The sequence below is a fragment of the Calonectris borealis genome, chromosome 24, assembly GCF_964195595.1.
Source record: "Calonectris borealis chromosome 24, bCalBor7.hap1.2, whole genome shotgun sequence".
Lineage (NCBI taxonomy): Eukaryota > Metazoa > Chordata > Aves > Procellariiformes > Procellariidae > Calonectris > Calonectris borealis.
Genome location: NC_134335.1, coordinates 1443005 through 1461783, shown reverse-complemented (window position 1 = coordinate 1461783; position 18779 = coordinate 1443005). Strand labels below are relative to the sequence as shown.

Genomic DNA, 18779 nt, shown 5'->3' with positions numbered 1-18779 from the left:
ACAGCACAAACATCATTTCTTTCTGTATAACAGTAGTGAGCAAACAGCAGCTTCGCCCCACAGGAGCCTTCCTGCCACAGCAGGGTCGGCACAGGGTAATAAATTATTCTCTCTCCGGAAGGGAGCTTGAGCCGGTCAGATTCCTTCACGGTATCGGTGGCCGTCACTCCGAGCCGCCCTTTGCCTCCTTGGGTGTCCTCTGGCCTGCTAAATCACAGCCTGCCAGCGAGGGTTCGGGAGGCACCGCTCACCTTCCGTGGCTTGGGACCCATTTCCCAGCTGCTGCTGGAGCCGAGACAGCCAAGCGCGTAGGGACGGGGAGGGAGGCTTGGGGAGAGGAGAGGGAACTGTCCCGGCGGGTCTCAGAGCTCCGACTGGAAGAGAGGGAGAGAAGAAATTGCAAGCTTTGAAAGGGCAGCCGAAACCAGGAGGCAAACAGAGTTGCGTCCTTAAGGAGCCGGCTCAGCTCCCGCGCGGAGCCGAAGGGGGCTGGCTGGCTGCAGCCCCGCAGCCCCGTCCCCGCAGCCTGCCCTGCAGCGACGCTGTGCTCCGCCGGTGCGGTTCCTCTCTGTGCAGAGCCGTCGAGGGGGCCCTGACCCTTCCCCACTGCCTCCCGCAACCTGTGTGATAGAGCAGCCGTGCGTGTTGCTGCAGCGGTGCTGGCAGTACGGCACTGACCCTCCGGACGGTGTAGATCCAGTTGAGGTAGGCACGGACGCTGGTGTAGACGCCGGGCGTGCTGGGGGTCCCGCAGCCCTGGCCCCAGCTGACGATGCCCACCACCTGCCAGTGCCTGCCCGAGTACAGCAGGGGCCCGCCGCTGTCCCCCTGCGAAGGACAAACCCTCTGAGCGGGGGCTGAGGAGCCCCCCGGCCCCCAGCAGGGTGGGTGCCGGTGCTCACAGCCGCAGCGTGCGGCCATTTCCAGGAGGACAGCTCTTCCCTGAAAGGGACTCTTGCGCTGATAGGTGCGGACGCACCCACCCCCTCTTTCTGGACCAGCCACCCCCCACCTGGCAGGTGTCCACCCCGCCTTGGGGCAGGCCGGCACACAGCATCTTCTCGGTGACCTCCCCGTGGTAGGCGGCCAGGTTGCAGCTCTCCTTGTCTATGAGTTTCACCTCCGCCTGCTGCAGGGTCTCCGACAGTTTGCCTGCGCGAAACACGGCTGCTCAGAGGGGCCCCCCAGCAGCCCCGGGTGAGCAGGGAGCCCACCGGCCCCGTCTCCTCCTGCAAGCGGTGCTGGGGGGGGACTCTGCCCTCGGCTCGCCCCCCCTGCTGTCCCACTCACCGTGCTCCTGCGTGTAGCCCCAGCCTATCACCCACAGGGACGTGCCTGGCACCAGCTCCTCATCGAAATAGGGCAGGCAGATGGGCTTGCTGCTCTCTGGAAGGGAGAGGTGAGGCGCAGGAGATGCCTGGGGAGGCTGGTGGGGAAGGTGCCCCTGCCCGGACTGGCCGGGGCCACGCGCCGGCCGGGCACCCAGCTCCCCGCTGCGCTCTCGGTAAGGCGCTGCTCACACACGGCCCTCTCTGCACCGCTCCTCGGTGCCTAGCGAGCCTTGCCTTTGCGAGCTCATGCACCAAGGAGGCGTGTGCCACGTCTCACCTGAGACACGCAGGGGAGACCGCAGCTTCACCAGGGCAATGTCGTTGTCCTTGGGAGACGTGGGCGTCACCCCAGCCAGGAAGACCTTCTCCACAGTGAGGGTGGCGGTGCCCAAGAGGAGGTCAGAGCCGGCCTTCACGCGCCAGCTCTGAATGACGGGGTTGTTCCTGTGCACAGACGCGTCTGTTATTGCTCCCCTCTTTCCCCTCCGTGGCTCTGCTGTGGGGACAGGCGGCAAAGCCCTGCCTACACGCTGCCCTGCTCAGCATCAGTCAGCTGCATTGGAGCGAGGGGCACAAAGCCCTGCACAGACGTGTTAATCATGGGACATGTAAGCACCTTGTGGCTTAAACCCGGAGGGACTCAGCCTGGCCTCGAGGAGCCGACCCAGCCCTGGCACGTCGGTGCTGGCTGACCGGTGCGCTGCCGCGCGGAGGTCGTCGACTCACTTGAAGCAGTGCGCTGCCGTCAGGACCCAGCTGGGGTCGATGATGCTGCCCCCGCAGATGTGCTCCTTCCTGTACTGCAAGCTGACCTGCCACGGCCAAGCCTCGATGGCGGCCGGCCTCCCGCCCAGCACGCGCGGAGTCCTTACGCTCTCCCCACAGTCTTCTGCCAGGCGGCGGAGCAGCGACAAAGCAACACGTTAGCTGCGGTGACGGGGAGAGGAAGAGCACCCGCTCTGCCCACCTCCCTCCTCGGGGGTGAGCGGGGACGTAGGCTCCCACCTCCCAGGGAGGGGAGCGTGGCCCAGGTGCCTCACCCCCGTGACACTGCCCATGTCACCCCTTCGTGGGCACTTGGCACACCCCCTTTTGTTCTCTGTTTGCACATCATCCCCAGGCTCGCTGAAATGGGTTCATCTGTTCCTTGCCTTCTCCAGCCCACCAGAGGGGTTAGTTTAATCAGGGTAATTCATCAGCAAAAGTAAACCCATCCAGGCAGCTGGTTAAGCCTCTCTTAGGTGTTTCATTTCTGGGAGGTTTATACTGGCTTAACAAGAAGGTTAGCAGTAATTAAATCCAACTTTTCTCATGCAAACAGTGGGGGAACTGGGGAGGGCCAGGGCTTGGGCCAGAGCTGAGCTCCCGCAGCCGCAGCGCAGCACACGGGGCTGCCCCAGGAACGAGGACCTGGAGCAGCACGAGGCCCTTCCTGCCCACAAGGTGCAAACAGCGTCATGATACTTACTGGAACAAAAGAGCGAAACGACCGATCCAGAGAGGCATTTCCTGGAAGAGGGAGGAAAAGGGCTGGGTTTGGCAGGGGCGAGGCTCTGGCTCCGCGGCCGGGCACGGCAGGCTCCCGTGCAGGGCGAGGGGCACGGGGGCACGGCGGCCACCTCTGCAGAGCCCCACCACTCACCTGCCTGGCTCAGGCATCCGGAGGCTGCCGTTGCTCAGCACGACCTCGCGAGGAGGCAGGGGCTGCCCTGCGCCCACCTCCACCGCCCGGAAAGTGGGGGTACTGAAAGATATGGGGGGCATGGGTCAGGAAGCGCGCCCTGGGGTGCGCAGCCCCAGGCACGCTACGATGGGGCAGAGATGCTGGGAGAGGACAGGCATTGGAGCCTCAGCACCTCCGGGAGCCTGGAAACTTGGCGGTTTTGGCTCAGACTGAGCCGAAGATGGTATAACCCAGTTCTAAAACTCGAGGGACCGAAGCTTTACAAATAGGTCCTAAATGTTTGCCCCTGGCCCCAACAAAGAGCTGATGAGATAGGGAGGAAGCAGGAGCTTAGGAAGGGAACGTGGGCCCCGTGCCAGTGAGCCAGAGAAAGACCCCATAGAAAAAGGGGGTTCCTTGGGCAAGGGACGCAGGAATGCCAGAAGAGGGGAGTGCCACAGCCCTGAAGGGCCGGGGGCAGGATGGGGGGACTGGCCACTGGGCTCAGGACGAGGGACAGGAGCGTATTGAAGGAAGGGAGACTACTCCCTGCTATTCAGGGAGGTGTGGGGCCGGTAGCTCCCAGGGGACCACAGGGTGTCCCAGCTGTGGTGACATCTGGGGCCTGTGCCCAAAGCCTCAATCCCTGACTTTTTGGAACTGGAAGATAGCATTTTGGGCTCAGTCTAGGCTCCTAGAGGGGCTCAAACACCGGAACCTGTCTTCTCCCTAGTATACCACTAACTTAACTCAAGCTCTCCCTTAATCCAGGGCTGATACCAAACACGCAGGGCTAGCAAGGTATTTCCGCAAATCTCGGCTTTAACCAGCTTTAGTTGAATGCAGCACTACAAACTTGCTGCTGGCTCAGGGCAGCGCGCGAGGCGGACGCAGGTGGGTGACATGGAACTTCATCGCAGCTGCAAGGACCCAGCCCTGCCCTCAGCTGTGCAGCACCCACACCCCTGGCCCAGCACCACACCCCCACCAACTGCTGCTCTCCCGGGGCTTTAAAAGGGGAGCGCGGTGCCATGCACCCCTCCCCAGGAGAGCTCCGTTGGCAGTGAGCGTGTGGGCTGAGCTCTGCACGTGCCCCAGGAGGGGCTGCTCTGGTGAGGTGAGCGCATGCATGCTGTTGGGAGCCGTAGGGCAGCCCTGCTGCGTGGGTGACTGCAAGTAAGGGGGGGGTGAGGTGCCCGTGGGCTGGGGACAGAGCAGGAGACACTGGGCACGGTACTGTGCTTACATGGGAAGCTGCCCCGGCTTCTAGCGCAGAGACCATCCAGCTCCTAGGGACACACAGAGTACTCTGCGTGGTGGGGATGGACTGAAACCATCAGTGCAGAGCTCTGAGTGCAAACAGAGCCCCAGTCACAAAGAGCTTTGATGGGAGAGGGATAGCTAAAGCAGGCGAGAGAGGCGTGGAGAAAGCAGCCGCGTACCTCCTGTAGCCCATTTGCTCACAGGCTGCTTTTGCCAGCACCAGGTTGAAGTGGTCGTGGCAGATGCAGGACCAGGCTCCGGTGTTTCTGTTAAGCACCTGCAGGATGGATCTGTCTTTGGAAACACGGGCTGGAGACAGACACAAAGTCAGCTTTGTCACAGGTGACTTTAGCAGGCGGAGGCTTGCTGCAGCAGCCCAGCCCCTCCGGAGCTGTAGCAGGGTGTCCTGGACTCACCGCCAGCTGGTGGCCCCTCAGGGACCCACTGGGGACAGTGGGCCTCGTCCTCGCCCTGCGGACAGTCCACCTGCCTGTCACACACCTGCTGCAGCGGCACCAGCTTCAGGGACTGTTTGCAGAAGAAGTAGTGGTAGTCCAGGTAAACCTTGACTGGAGGGAAAGGGGGAGCTCAGCGCTGGGCTCGTGGTGCTGGGCAGGCTCAGGGCTTGCCCTTGGGGGCTCAGCAAGAAGGTGGCAGAGCCGGTCCCCGCTGAGCCCTGGGTCCAGAGGTGTGTTTGCCAAGCCGTGGCTGTGCCCAGCAGCGGCAGGAGGAGGGAGGAGAGGAGAGCAGGAACCGTACCCAGGAACCCGACCGTAACCAGGCAGGCGAGGCTGAGCACCGCTGCCAGGACGGGGATGCCGATCCGCTTGAAGGACTCCAGCGCCGTGGAGGCTTTGCGTCTTGTGCTGGGACCTGCAACACAGAGGAGCGTGGCCCTGCGTCGCCAGGCCCAGCCTGGCAGCACCCGCGCCCCCAGCTCCCGTGGGTATTACCTCTGCCATTCAGCCGCTCGGAGGCTAAATCCTGCAAACCAGAGGGGAAAACCAGTTACCGAGCTCAAACTTCAGCCAAAAAGCACTCGGCAGGTGGGAAGGGTCTGTAGCAGCGTGGCTAGCTGGCCCGGTGGCGACTCCCACGCCAAGCGCAGCGCTAACGTGATCAGCTATCCCGGGGAGGGCAGCCCAAAGAGCGGAGGATCAGCTAAGCCTGGGCAGGCACAGAGGCTGCTGTGTCTCTGGCTTGCTTGAGGCCCCCCGGGAGGATTAGCAGGGAAGCTGCCCCAGCCAACAGCTGAGGTTGCTTTAGAGCTGCTGGGGATGGAGGCGGCAGCGGGGGGTGGCATATCCTGGTGCAACAACACTTGGCTCTGCTGTCACCCGGGATCACCGGCTGTGTTGTTCCCATGGACACCACCTGTGCAATTCCAGTAACTGGCTGTTAATGATATAGAGCTACTGCCTTTAATGCACCAGGGGCTTAAGAAGTCATAGGCATTATGAAAGAGGCACTTTCTGATGTGCCAAGAAACCCTGAGTCAAAATACACGCGTCTGCAGGGCTGTGCAAGCCAGACATGTCACGACGGGGGTTATATTCTTTGACTGGCCCAGCGTGGGGTCAGAAACCGAGTGGCACAGCACGAGTCCTCCCCAACAGGCTGCCGGAGCCACTGGAGAAACCAGCCCAGCCCATGGGAACCAGCGCGCTCGGGGCGGGGAGGGAGGGCTGTGCCGCTGCTAGGGCACACGGTAAACACAGCCCCGGTAGCAGTCAGCGCTGCAGCGAGTGATGAAAGGCGTTGATCCCACTTGATCTCTTCAAAATTATTTTCCTGTAATTAGCTCTTGTATGAGAGATGCCCAACTGCAGTAGGAAAAGTCCCCTGAGCCGCACCAGCCAGCCGCTGCCCCCGTCCTCGGTGGGCGGGTTGGTGCTGGGCGAAGATCAGAGCCCCTCTGCGGGGGTTTCAGGTGGACGTTTCTGTTGCCCTGGTTTGCAGCCATGCTTGTGCCACGCTGTTGAGCTGCTTCCTGGCAGCTTGCGGTTTGAAAGCGTGCTCCTGCCCTGCTGAAGCTGTGGAAAGCAGCACACTTGCTTTTCCTTTGAATGCCCTTCCAGCCCCGAGCGAGCTCTTTTCCTTTGCTGTTGCTTCTGGACTCTACCACGACAGGTAAGACGAGCTTTTTTGCAGGGCCTGTACCCAGCATGAACAGAGATAAGGAAGATTAAAAACTCTGCAATAAACCCACAGATCCAGGAGCATGATTCAGGAGAGTCTGGGGTTTAGAAGCCTTTGCTCCTCTGGCTGCTGCTCCTCGGGAGCAGCGTGCTTTTCCCTGGGCAGCAGAGGGCTGGAGATGATTGCATTCGTTGTCTCAGCGAGGCTCTTGGGCAATCTCGGGGCTTGGAGGTTGGGGCTTTGAAGAATAGCGGTGCAGTGAGACCAGGGATGCGGTAAGGCTGTGAGGGGGCCGTGCTGCAGCCCCGAGGCGGGTAGGAGGGAGTGGTGGAGCCCTCCCTCTCTGGGCCACTGTGTTTGGGCATGTTTAGCCGCGCACAAAAATTCTACCAGCAGGATTTTACAGGCAAGTGCCAAGCCATTATTTGTGGGTTAACACACAAAGATAGCTTGGGTTTAATGTGCTGCTAGCTCAGCCGTCGCTGCCCCTTGCCCAGCCAGGAAACGTTGCCTCTCCATCACGGCCCTGCTGCACGGCTTGGGTTGCCAGTTTTGGCTGCTCCCCAGCCCAGGAACAAGAAGTGACCTGTGCAGGGGAGGACCGGATCCTGCCCGGTGCTGGCAGGGCCGCGGGCATGCGGCTGTACCCCAGTATGCAGCCGTCTGGCTCTTTTGAGGAAATGCCAGGGGCCTTTCTCTGAACCGCCGGGCTTATCTGGCACCGATGCCAAGTGTGGGCAAGTCGTGGCGAGCGCCCGGTCCCTGGATGGGCTCTGCACAGCCCCTCGGGTCTTTTTGGCTCCTGTGAGGACACTGCAGTGCTGCCAGGGGATCCCAGCTCCAGATCAGCTCCCGGGGGCATGGAGCCTGGCTCCTGGTGGCAGGGAGTCGGAGACCTGCTGGGAGCAGGAGGGCAGGGTGGGAAGGGGAGCGTGTCTCCCAGACCTCCCATCTCGGCTGCCCTTCCCGAGCCGCTTATCTGCGGTGCCCGGTGCCTGGAGGAGCCCTGGGAGTTTTGCAGTGCCAGCTCAGCTTGCTCCCAAACGCCACCTACGTCCTCCAGCGCAGCCAGCCGAGGGCACGTGGGGCCGGTCCTTCCTCATGCTGACCTCTTGTGTCACCGTGGGCCTGGGCTGGGCATGACCCGGATAATGGGATCCTAACGGTTCCCTGCGGGAACGGTCCCAGGGCCCTGGCCGCGACGGCTCCTCCAGGCTGCGCGGCACAGCCGGGGCTCTGCGGCTGAGGGGCACCGCAGCTGCCCCTGCCTGCCCACAGGCTGCCTGTGCTTGTGCCCATCACATCGTCTGGTGCCGGGCTCCTTTCTGACAACCCTGTGCAGGTCTGGTGCGGATGCAGTTGGGAGGGGTGATGCTGTGGTGCTAGCCACCTTCCCACACAGAGAAGGTATTGGCCATTGTTGATTCTTTTTTTTTTTTTTTTTTTTTTTTTTGCATTTTCTTCAGTCCCTGAACCTCCTCCGTTTCAAACAGATTCACAGCTTGGAGCTGCCCCAGGGGCTGCCTCTCCTTGACTGCCCACTTGCTCTCAAAACCACACGACAAGCAAGAGCTGCACTGGTTAAATTCAAAGCAAGGCAAGAGCTGTGCCAGCTCCTGCGTGGAGTGGAAGCACATGATTTCCTGGAGAACTCAAGGCTACCGTAACTAATTGAGCTCCCTTGCTTTTTCTCTGGAAGCATGTTAATGCCACTGTGGCCAGCCTGCACTCCAGCTGTGCAAATGCCAGCCCACGAGCCGTGGACTCCCGGTGAACTTCTGCACCCGCGCCATCTGAGCAGGCTTGGGCAGCTGGGGTGCAGTCAGACTCTTGCCGTTTGCCCTCTGCAGCGCGTGGCTGAAAGGCTCTGTGGTGCACTGAGTAGCTGTGCCAGCTGCTCCTGAATGAGGGAAGGTGGGAGGTTCCTATGCGAAACCCAGCTTCAAAGGGTGCAGGGTGCTCGGATCCGGGGCTAACTCCTTGGCTGCAGGGGATTTAACCCATGGGGGGGCGTGGCCGTTGCTGCCGAGCAGGGGGGCGAGTTCCCCACCTCGGAGGGGATGATGTCCCAGTGTACCACGGCTGGGGTTCTACAGTGCCCAGGGAGCTGGGCTGTGCGTGACTGCCCTCTGTTAAGGAAGCCTTTTTCTCCTAGGGAGGGACTGCATGCCAGGCTGGGGTTTGGTGGCCGTGGCTTTGCTTGCAAAAGGTACTGCAGGAAGCTGAGCCCAGCGTGTCCCTTGTGCTGAGCAGAGGGACCGGCAGTCCCGCAGTGGGAGCTGCGCTGGGGGACAGGGGCGCCTGGCTCGTGCCCAGGCATTGCCTGAGAACCAGCCCCTTCTGGGGGGCAATAAGGTGCTCCAGAAGGGCACATTCCCCTTGGTGAGCAGACTTGCGAGACTCACTGCCTTGCTTGCCTGCTTCCCGGTCTGGGAGAGGGCCAAGGCAAGCCCCAGAGAAATGTGGGAATGAGAGCTCATGGGGATAGCCAAGCGCCGTATCCAACAGCCACGGCAGGGTGTTGAGAGAGACGGTGAAGTCGTTCCCTGCCTGGATGCTGCGGGGGGCAAGGGCCAGGGAGCAGCAGCTCCTTTGAGCCTGGGGCCTGGGGCCTCATCGCCAGTCAGCCGCTCCTGGCAGGCCTGGGCTGCGAGTGCAGCCAGCGCGGGGTGTGCGGGGCGCCGGCGGCCCGCGGCGAGGGGCGGGGGCTGACGTGCGGGGGGGCAGAGCGGTGGGCAAAGCTGTCGGTAACTCACCATGTTCATCCAGCTCTGACGTGGTCTTCTGCCTGCAGAAACCCGGCAAATATCCTCCAGTCCGGGACACGGGGAGGCTGTGGGTGCCCCGAAGCCCAGGGAGCCCGGGCCGGCGAAGCTCCCGCTGCCCCTGTGCCTGTGCTGCTCTGCCCGTGCGCTACTAACACTGGGGCAGGACCGCCCGAGCACTCCTTAAAACCCGCAACAGGAGTTGTGAAACAGGAATTATGATTTGTATTGTAATATAACACCGGTCTATCAGTAGCACCATCACCTGCAATAATCTCCTGAGCATCTGCCACTGGAGGGTGACTCACCTGCAGAGCTGCTGTCACAAAATAGCTTATCGGGAGTGAACTGACTGACAGAGCAGGATTTTTCTTGCTCCTCTCCTGACGATAAGAGGAACCACAGCCATCCCGCTCTTTGTCTGTCTCTTCCGCGTTGCACCGGCTTGTTTTTAAATAGAGGTTTTGTAGGTGGAGGAGGAAAGGAGAAGAGTTTACGCATGAGGTTACCAGGCCATTATATGCTCCTGTCTCTCGGGTCACTCAGTCTGTGTGTCCCTGCGCAGCCCCAGGTCGCGGCTGGCAGGCGCTCCTGGCAGCACCCGCGTGAAGTAAAAGGAAAGCGAGCGGGTGCCCACGGCAGGTTACCTCTGGGGTTGCCACGCAGGCTGGGGGCGCGGGCAGGCGTCCGGCGGTGCGGGAGTAGCTGGTGTCCTGGGCAGGCTGTATGAAGTCGTTGCTCCCCGGCGGGCGCGGGGTGCCCAGCTCCTGCCCAGTGATTGTAACAGCAGGCGCCCCGGCAAGCTGGGCAGAGGAGAGACTTGAGCGTGGCCCCTCCAGACTTCCTTACCTGCCCTCTGGGACAAACCTCGCTCTTTCTCCCCGGCTTTTGTCCCTGCTCTGGTACAGCAGCGCGGCAGGCATGCTGACTGCCGGTTCCTACACCACTGGGATGCTCCTGGGCCGTTCATGGAGGTTTACAGAGGCCTGCTATCCATGCGGATATGCCGAGCTCAGTGCCGAGGCTGGGTCTGCAAGTGGGGCACCGCGGTGTGAGCTCAGGGATGGCCATGCCCTTCTCCTGCAACCCCCCGTCCCTTTGCAGAGCAGCTGCCCTGTGTTGGTTGAGCTCATTGATGTTGCACAAGATGGGGCTGGCAGGGGTGGGTGGGGAGAGGGGCTCTTACAGCCCCCGAGCCCTGTTTTGGGAAAGTGCTGTGCCTGTAGGCAGGTGCTGAGGCTGCTCGTGGAGCTGTGCATGTCTCCGATGCAAAGCTGGGCTACGCAGCCAGGAATAATTGCGCTGGGATGAAGACTGGCTTGCTTTAGCCCGCTGGTGGCAGCACCGCTGGGCAGGATGGGCATTTAGGTTCAGGCGTGCAGGAGCCGCTTGCTCCAGCTTGGGCGAAGGCCGGCGCAGGGAGCGGGCTGGGGTCAGGGAGTCTGCGGGCTGCGGTCGGCCCCGCTGGCAGCCGGCTGAAAAGCCTGGCCTTGTGCAGACTCATACTGGAAGTGGTGAGTGTGCAGGATTTGCCGAGCAGCTAATTACCCTCTCCTCCTTTTGTAATCAAGCTTTCCCAAAGGTCGGGGAGAGCTGCGGCTGCCAGGTGCGTGCACTGTGCCAGCGGGGAGACTGCGGAGCATCCCAGACCTGCGGCTCCTCGGCTGAGGAGCCGTGCCATCACTGTGCCAGCAGGACCCTGCCCGCTCTGGGGAGAGTGGGCAGCATAACCCGGTAGCCTGACCAGGGATCCTGGCATCCGCATGTGGCTCTGCAGGTAAGGGACACCCTCCCCATGCTGACTGGTGAGGATCCAGCCCCCTGGGGAGGTGTGGGGACCTTGGCAGGCTGCAGTCTCGGCTCCTGCCCACATGGTCCCTGCAATGCCCAGAGACCATGGGATGGAGGGTGGGCAGTGGCAGCTGGCAGGTCCAGCCACGCGCTTTGTGCAGGAGGGTGCCCAGCGCTACTGCGGGAGCTTTCAGCTTGCAAACTGGTTTAAGGGGCTGCGCGCAGCAGCAGGGAGCTGGGCAGAGAGCTTGCGTCCCTGGCGTGCCACGGTAGGTCCTGGCTGGGGCAGCACAGGCAAATGGCTGTGTGGGCACCTGATGCAGTGTGAGATGCAGCATGGTGGAGCGAGCTCTCCTGTCCAGTCTGAGCACGGCTGTCCCTTGTCAGGGAACAAACTGTGGCTTAAAAGCAAAAGCAACTCAAGAGATGGGTGCGGCCGGGCCAGCAGGGCTTGGGCAGAGGCTCTGGAGTGAGCTCAGTCCCGTGCATCCAGCACCGCCTGCACAGCTGCAGGCCTGTGCTGTGCCACAGAGACCGCCTCGAGGTGTGGGCTGCCTTCCCAGAGCATCCCAGTGCCAGCCCCACACACCCCACGGCCAGGCCTGGCCCCGCTGCCGTGGAAGGGAGGGCAGCCTGGGAGCATCCGTGGTGTGGGAGGTGGCATGGCGGGGAGAAGCTCTTCCTCCTTTGAGGTTAAGCGAAGGCTTTGAGGAAGCGGCTGAGGTTTGCAGATGTTATGTCACAGCTCCGCACGCCTTCGGGGCTTTGCTTCCTGGAGTGCGGCTGCGTTTCCAGCCCGTCACCCTTCCCTGGCCTCTTATGCACGGAGCCCTGGCGTGACGCAGGCTTCCAGGCACTCCGGCTCCGTCTAGGGTCAGGCAGGGGCCAGGCAGGGCTGTAGCCGCCAGCCTCCCCGGGCTACATGGACACGCACCCTGTCCCTTTCCTCTCTGCTGCCCGGTGAGGAGCTGTCCCGGCCTCTCCGTCTGAGCCGGGTGCTGCCAGGGCCTCGGGGTCTGCAGTGCGCATCATCCCCTCTCTGTCCCGCCAGCTCTGCATCCCGCCCTGCCCCGGCCAGCATGCTCATGTGTCCCAGGCGTCGCCCCTGGGTCTCGGTGCCGAGGTGCTCGCTCCTCGGGAGGGCTGCTCGGGGGCTTGGCTCCTGCCCTGGCCGCTTGCGTTGAGGCACGGCATAGTCGGAGGCTGTGCCTGGCAAAACGTGCACAAAGAGGAGGCTTCCGGGGGGGAGGGTTTTTGCCCCTGGCTGCCCGGTTTCCAAGCTGTTAGTGGTTATCCCTGTTTGCTACCTCCTACCTGCAGCCACGGGAGATGGTTTCCCCCTCTTTCTGCAAGCAGGTGGTGATTGCCACCTAACCCTGTGGCTCGGGGCTTTGAGAAGATGATCGAATACAGCCGTAAGTGCGTCGCACCAGGAGGTGTCTGTGACTGGGGGCAGCGGGTGGGGGATGTCCTGTCACCCTGGGGTCCTGCCCTCCCCGTGGGTGCCCTCACCCTGCACAGGGCCGTAACCTTCGCGGGCATCCCCAAATGCCCAAGCCCAGGCTCGTCCTGGGACCCTGCCCCGCTCCCAGCTGCTGCTCTTTGCCAGGAGGTGGCAGTCGGAGGACACAGCCACTTGGGCACCTTGCCAGGGCTGGACACCCCTGTGCCCAGGGCGTCCCTGCCCCTTGGGCTCCCAGCGCTGCCAGTGCAGCCTCTGCCAGGGTGCCTGTCCCTGCCAGCAGCGGGAGGCAGAGCTGCCCCCCTGGGCAGGCATCGCGCCTACCCTGTGCGGGTGGGGAGGCTGGGCTGGGCTGGGAGCAGCTGTCCCGGGCTGGGGCACAGGCGGTGTCCCTCGCATGAGGAGTGATGTCTGCCGGAGCTCCTCTGCTTTCTCCCCTGGGAACCAGTGGAACCGGCGAGCGAGGAGCGGTGCCCGGCCTCGCTGCGGCACGGGCGGTGAGGCGGCTGTGTCACCGGGAGAGGAGGGGACGGGCAGGACGTGCCAGGCTCCAGCGCGCACCAGGCTCTGCTGCAGCAGCTCCCAGCCCGGGCTAGTCGTGAGCAGCTCCTGCGGCACGGTGCTGGGCGCCAGGAGATGGACCCCCGGGCAGGTGAGTGGGTGGCATTTTTCTCCCCTTATGGAGCAGAGATGGGGAGGTTTTATGGCACAGGTAGTGCCTCCCCTCTACTGTCTATGGAGCTGGGGCTTGGGGTTCGGCTGCTGCTGTGACTCTGCCCCGAGCAGGGCTGCTCGGAGGCGTCTCGCTGGGACGCGAGGATGTCTGCTCCCAAGGGTGTCAGGACAGGGAGTGCCTCCCACGCACGGCATGGGGCCAGGGCTGGGCATGAAGCCGTCATCCTCCCACCAGTGGTAGGCGTGGGGAGAGGGCAGTTTCGGCAGCTGGCTGATTCAGGGAGGCTATTGCACCATGCTCCTCCAGTCTCGCAGCTCCGGCTGCGTGAGTCACTCCTGCAGCAGACTCCCTGACCTCACCCACGCCGGCCCGTGCCGGGGCCTGGGGTCCCGGGACTCCCTGCTCATCCCTGCCCCAGCAGAAGCAGGGTGCGTTGACTTCCCACGTATCCTGGCCTCCTAAGCCCCGCCGTGAGGGCCCCGTAGAAGGGAAGAGCAGGCTGGTCCTGCTCGTCTGCCACGCAACTTGGGAGCTGGCGGCACGATGCTCTGCAGCTCCCCGGGTGTTTGCCGGATCCTGTCAGGTAGAGCAAGTGCTGCGGGTTGCAGGACGACCTGGGACCTTGCTCACTGTGTAAACACTGTGACCACAGGGGAAATGTTCTCACTCCACCGGCATCTGTCTAAATTTAGCTGCTGTTAGGTCATCCTTTTCCGCTGCCTCCTCACTCCTGATGCTGCAAGGCACAGCGCCTTGCCTCTGTGCCAGGCGCTTGCCCCAAGCACTCCGCGCGGGCAGGGGGCTGACCGTGTGGCGGGGCAGTGGCCAAACCCTGCTGTCCCCTCCTGGGCACAGCAGCCACTGCAGCCCAGAGCTGTGCCCACCACCACTCCGCCTGCATTTTGCTGAAGGGCCACAGTGGGACTGACTGGGCAGCTTACTGGTCAGGGAGGCCCTGTGGGGATGCTGGGGTGGAGGCGGGGTGCAAGAGGCTGCGCTGCCTGTGAGATGGGCTCACGCTGGAGCCCACTGTGACAGCAGAGAAGGGTCCAGGATGGTGTTTGCACAGGCGTTTGGGTCAGCAGGAGCTGGTCGCAGCTGGAGAGGTGTGATTCGCAGCCCTGTGCTGTACATTGCATGAGATTTTGCTCGCAACCTGTTGTCAGCAGAGAAATGGCTGCCCATGGGCTGTGCTGTGCCTGGGCACCTTGGTGTCCCCTTGACAATGCCGGGAGGGTTGGCTGGTGCTGGGCCAGATTCTGCAGTGTGGACGGGAGGGATGGAGCGGGTGCAGAGCTCCCGCAGAGGTCCTGCACCGCCCCATCCGTTATCCCGTCCCAGCCCGGTGCCAGCAGCAGGAGGCTGCTCGCCCTGACAAATGCATCCTCTAGAGGGAACTGCCTGTCCAGAAATGGGTCTGTGCGACTGCGCAGGGAGGCTGCGGGACAGCACTGGGGCAGCCAGCATCAGTGCCACAGCTGTGGCACCTTGCTGCTCTTCTGGCTCTTCTCCGCTCAGCCGGGTGCCGCCGGGGCATGGCCGGCAAGATGCACCAGAGCTGCAGGACACGCTGGCTGCGGGAGGTGACAGCCAGCGAGTGAGTCCTCAGCCCCAGCCAGCTCTGCTACCTCCCTGCTCTGCCTGCACTTTTGTTGCCAAAATTACAGCTCAATTGCATGGCTAAACCCTGCTGATTGCCAACAGCTCCCTGTGCAGCCAAGAAGGGCGCTTTACCCCAGAAGAGCGTGCATGGGACCAGGAGTGAGGATACAGGCATTGTCAGGATGGCCAGCTCCTTGCCCCCAGCACAATGTGATGGGCCCCGGGCAGGGCCGAAAGCTGCCTGGGCTCTGGGTGAGCTCCTGGCGGGGCCAGAAGCGGGAATAGCAGGGGATCCTGCTTACGGGGAACATGGGCTCCTGTTTACAGCCGGTCCCTTCCTGTCTAGGCTGAGGGCAGTGGGTCACCCACGCTCCCCTCTGGGTTCCCTTCCCAGGTCACCATCCTGCCCGCCAGCTCACCTGGGGACAGCAGAGGTGGTGGCTGTGCGACCAAGAACACAAGTCTCCAGCACGGGGCTTTGGGGGTAGCAAAAATCTCCGTGCCACAACGCTCAAGAGCCTCGCAGAGCGCAGTCCCTCCACGCCATAGGGACAGCACAGGGTGGAGGGACGTATCCCAGCCCCACAGCTGTCCTGTCCCCCCCAGGGGATGATCAGAACCCCCAGCCTCCCGGAGGCGTTTGTCTGCAGAGCCCCTTCTCCCTCTGCTTTACAGGGCAGGAGCCCATCAACGCACTTGGGGTTGTCTTGGGCGTCGGGCTGGCCTTGCTGATCCTGGTGCTTTTTGGCTACACCTTCATCCGGTGGTACCAGAGGCACCGTAAGTACGGGCAGAGCAGGGGGACAGGCAGCAGCAGGGCAGGGAGGGCTCAAAAGAAAAGGGCTGCAGGGCCCGCGATTTGGGGAGCATGCCTGACATTTGCTGGTCCTCGGGGGCTGGGGAAACCCGTACGCAGGGTGGCTCTGGGGCAAGCTGGGGGCATGCAGAGGCCGAGGAGGGGGATGCACAGTGATGTCCCAGTGTGGCTGGCTGTCCCGCTGGCTGTCCTCCCCATCCCCACGCCGCTGCACAGGCTCGCGAAGGCGAGTTCATGGCACTGCGTGGCTCTGACTCCTCTCCTTTCCACCTCCCCAGGGCCTGACTTCGTCTTCAACCTCTACCATACCTGGTGAGTGAGGCCGTGCGGGGACCCGGGGCGGGCTGGGTGCTCCCTTCGCAGGGTGCCAAGGTGTCACAAACCCTTGCCAGTCCCAAACCCACTGAGCTCTGCTGTTTGCAGGCGCCGCCTCCCCGGGACAGATGCCCTGCGCTGGCAGGGGCTGGAGGCGGGCAGGCAGCTCGCTGACATCTCTGCCTTCCCTGCAGTGGGCTGGGGTCGGTGGCGGTGGAGCTGGTGCCGCCGTTCAGCATCAGCGGCTCGCTGAGCGGGGCAGGGAGCGGCTACGTGCCCTTCTACAACCGGGGGCCGTGAGGCGGGAGCCGGGCTGGCATGCAGGTAGGACATCACCCTGCTCCTCCCTGCCTGGCGATGGGCGAGAGGGTCCCCGGCCGTGTGTGTCCCCCAGCACAGCCCACAGCAGCAGTGCCCGGCGGCTGCCCCGCGGTGCCTGGGAGCAGCCAGTGCTCGGGGCGGCTGCAGCAGTGGGTGCCTCTGCGGGGAGCCCAGGTGAGAGCGCTGTGCCCCAGAGCCTCCGTGCCTCCGCATAGCCCCGGGTCATTGCAGCTTTCCCTGGGATAGTCCCAAGGTTTTTCCTGCAAAAGTCCTCCCCATGCCTGTGGGGCATCAGGGGCTTTCCCTGGGCTCTGGTTTTGTTTCCCCCCGTGCAGGCTTTCGTTTGCATTTCCTTCCCCGTGACCCGCTGTCCTCGGCTTGGGACTGGGGTGAAGGCAGCTCGGGGCTGGGGCTGGAGCCCGTGTGCTGCCTGCACCCCTTACCCACGCTGCCTGACGCCCACCTTCTGGCAGTGACAAAAAGAGCAACCAAAACCAGCCATGGGGGAATTCCTCTGTTCTTGCTTCTTTAAAAAACAGCCCCAAATATGCTGGATTTCTACTGAAATTGTAACGGTGCTGTTCCTGTTTGTAAAAGAACTTCTCCATCTGCTCCCCGTAGCTGCGTTTCTCTTGCTGGCCCTCCCCGGCCACGGGCAGCATAGGAAGGTGCCTGGGGCCGGCTGCCATCCCCACGCTGGTGCACTGGCACAGCCTCCCCTTGCTTGAGATGGAGGAGGAGGGAGCTGCCTTATCCCAGGCTTCCTCAGCATGCATCCTGGAGAGAAAAGCCGCCTTCTCCACGGCTCACAGACACCCCAGCCCTCGGGACCAACCAGCTGCATGCCCAGGAGACCTTGGGCCAGGCTGTTGGTGAACAGGGCAGTGGGAGTGCAAGGAACCAGCTAAAAAAGGTGGTAATGACTCACGGAACTGGATGGCTGGTTTTGTGAAATTGGGGAAAATGCCATAAGGAAATGAGACTGCTTCAGACTTCCCTTCTCGGTCAAATATCTGGACTAATGTGGAAATTTGTCCTCTGCACTGATAGTGCAAGCAAACAGCTCAACAAGCCCCTGTGGGCTTTCTTGTGGCTTTCTCGCGCCAGCTGCCTTCAACCTTGGCAGAACAACCGGCCATGGAAGTGCCTGAAGCACAAGAGCAGCCCTGGCAAAGCGCGCTGCCGCCCTCGGAGAGGGGCCCCCGCCCGGCAGGTGGGGGCTGGCAAGGCACGGGGGCTTGGACTGTTTCTTTGCAAACTGTTTTCTGAGAAGGAAAAGGAAGAGAAACTCAGGAGACCGTGTGGCTGTGTGTGGGGAAACTGGTGAGGACGGAGCAGAGACCCCCAGTCTGCACCCTGGCTTGCAAGGGCGCGGGCGGCCAGCCGCAGAGCCCGTGGGATCACTGGGGTCGGGAAAGGGGCTGGGCTGGAGTGGGGTGGCTGCGGGAGCCTGCCCGGGGGCCAGGAGCTCGGGCTCTGTGGTTTCACGCCGCCTTCCTGTGCACGAGACCCTGCGTGCGGGGTGGCTCTGCAGGCAGCCGGGGCGGGTGAAACGGCCGTACCCCCTGCTCCCCAGCACCCTGCCTGGGGAGGGATACCGCTGCCCAAGAAACGCCAGCCCTTGCAAAGCCTGAGCGACCCGAGCACTTGCCTCTTGTGCTATATGCCAGCCTGCAGTGGGTCAGACGGACACCTGCGCCCCTCCTGGGCCGACCCCCTCTGCCTTCCCCCTCCCTTCTCCTTCCCCGTGCCTGCAGCGCTGCTCCTCGCAGGGTTTGTGCAATGCTGGGGGCTTTGCAGCCCTGTTGTTGGAAACGCATTGGAAACATTTGCATAGGCTGGTGCCGCGGGAGGAAAGGGGTTTGCACGGGTGCAGCCCCTCGCTGGGGTGGCCGAGGTGCGGTGCTCCCTGCTGCCAGGAGGAGCAGGAGGAGGAGAGCCGCTTGCAGGAGGAGTCAGAGCCGAATATCCTCCGTGTGAAAGGCTGTGACTTAATTCAGGAAAATGTGAGCATCTGGGATTTCCAAAGAGCCGGAGGGACCATCCATGCCCTTGGCTATGGAAGCCAAAGCACGTGGTCTGTGGCTTTCTGGCACATTTATCTGGGTTTCATTGAGAGAAGAGCCCTGGGTGCTGCCCCTGGACACTGCCGGCTGGAGCCCTTCGTGGCGAGCAGGAACCGGCAGCACCCAGCGCTGCGCAGGATCCGGCCGCAGAGCTTGACGTCAGGAGCATTTAAAAGAAAGAAAAAAAAAAAGTCGTGCTTAGTTTTGATGACTCCGTTTTTCAGAGGAAGTTGAAAAAAATAAAGTGAAAAACCCCAACCCCCAAAATACCCAGAGGCCGAAGAGATGGTGGAAATGGAAGGGCAGGAGCATGCCTGGCAGCAGGCACGCAGCTGGCATCGGTGGTGCTGCTGCGGCGGGTGCCCACCACAGCCAGCGGCCGGGCCCTCTGCGTGACGCACGGAGCGTATCTTAAGTGCGAGTAGTGCAACGTCGGAGGTGACAGAAGGAAACGTAGCAATGCATCACCAACCTTTCTCCTGACTGCGGTGATTCATGTTTTCACCTGAAAAACAGTACTCCCCGAGCTGGGTTTCCACCAACAGTTTTAACGGGACTATCCCACCGT

The 18779-nt window shown here is 62.6% G+C and overlaps 2 protein-coding genes across 2 annotated transcripts; one reads left to right on the top strand and one right to left on the bottom strand.

Annotated features, from left to right (window-relative positions):
- Positions 1-202: 202 nt before the first annotated feature.
- On the bottom strand, positions 203-9161 carry TMPRSS4 (transmembrane serine protease 4). The gene is made up of 13 exons (XM_075172693.1): positions 9153-9161; positions 5211-5241; positions 5017-5130; positions 4674-4826; positions 4437-4566; positions 2974-3075; positions 2800-2840; positions 2058-2220; positions 1609-1775; positions 1291-1386; positions 1013-1152; positions 621-828; positions 203-374 (listed from the first exon to the last, which is right to left on the bottom strand). The coding sequence occupies exons 1-13, from the start codon at positions 9159-9161 to the stop codon at positions 208-210; spliced, it is 1521 nt and encodes a 506-aa protein (XP_075028794.1). The 3' UTR covers positions 203-207.
- Positions 9162-13050: 3889 nt separating this feature from the next.
- On the top strand, positions 13051-16124 carry SMIM35 (small integral membrane protein 35). The gene is made up of 4 exons (XM_075172655.1): positions 13051-13066; positions 15368-15472; positions 15788-15821; positions 16019-16124. Exons 1-4 carry the CDS (start codon positions 13051-13053, stop codon positions 16122-16124), a joined length of 261 nt encoding a protein of 86 aa, XP_075028756.1.
- Positions 16125-18779: the final 2655 nt, after the last annotated feature.

Bases quoted from the DNA above. Each gene is read 5' to 3' on its own strand.
- TMPRSS4 (XM_075172693.1), bottom strand. The intron at 5,131-5,210 runs GTAATACCCACG...TCTGTGTTGCAG, and splicing joins CGAGCGGCTGAATGGCAGAG to GTCCCAGCACAAGACGCAAA. The intron at 1,153-1,290 runs GTGAGTGGGACA...TGTTTCGCGCAG, and splicing joins GGGCTACACGCAGGAGCACG to GCAAACTGTCGGAGACCCTG.
- SMIM35 (XM_075172655.1), top strand. The intron at 15,473-15,787 runs GTAAGTACGGGC...CCACCTCCCCAG, and splicing joins CCGGTGGTACCAGAGGCACC to GGCCTGACTTCGTCTTCAAC. The intron at 15,822-16,018 runs GTGAGTGAGGCC...CCTTCCCTGCAG, and splicing joins TTCAACCTCTACCATACCTG to TGGGCTGGGGTCGGTGGCGG.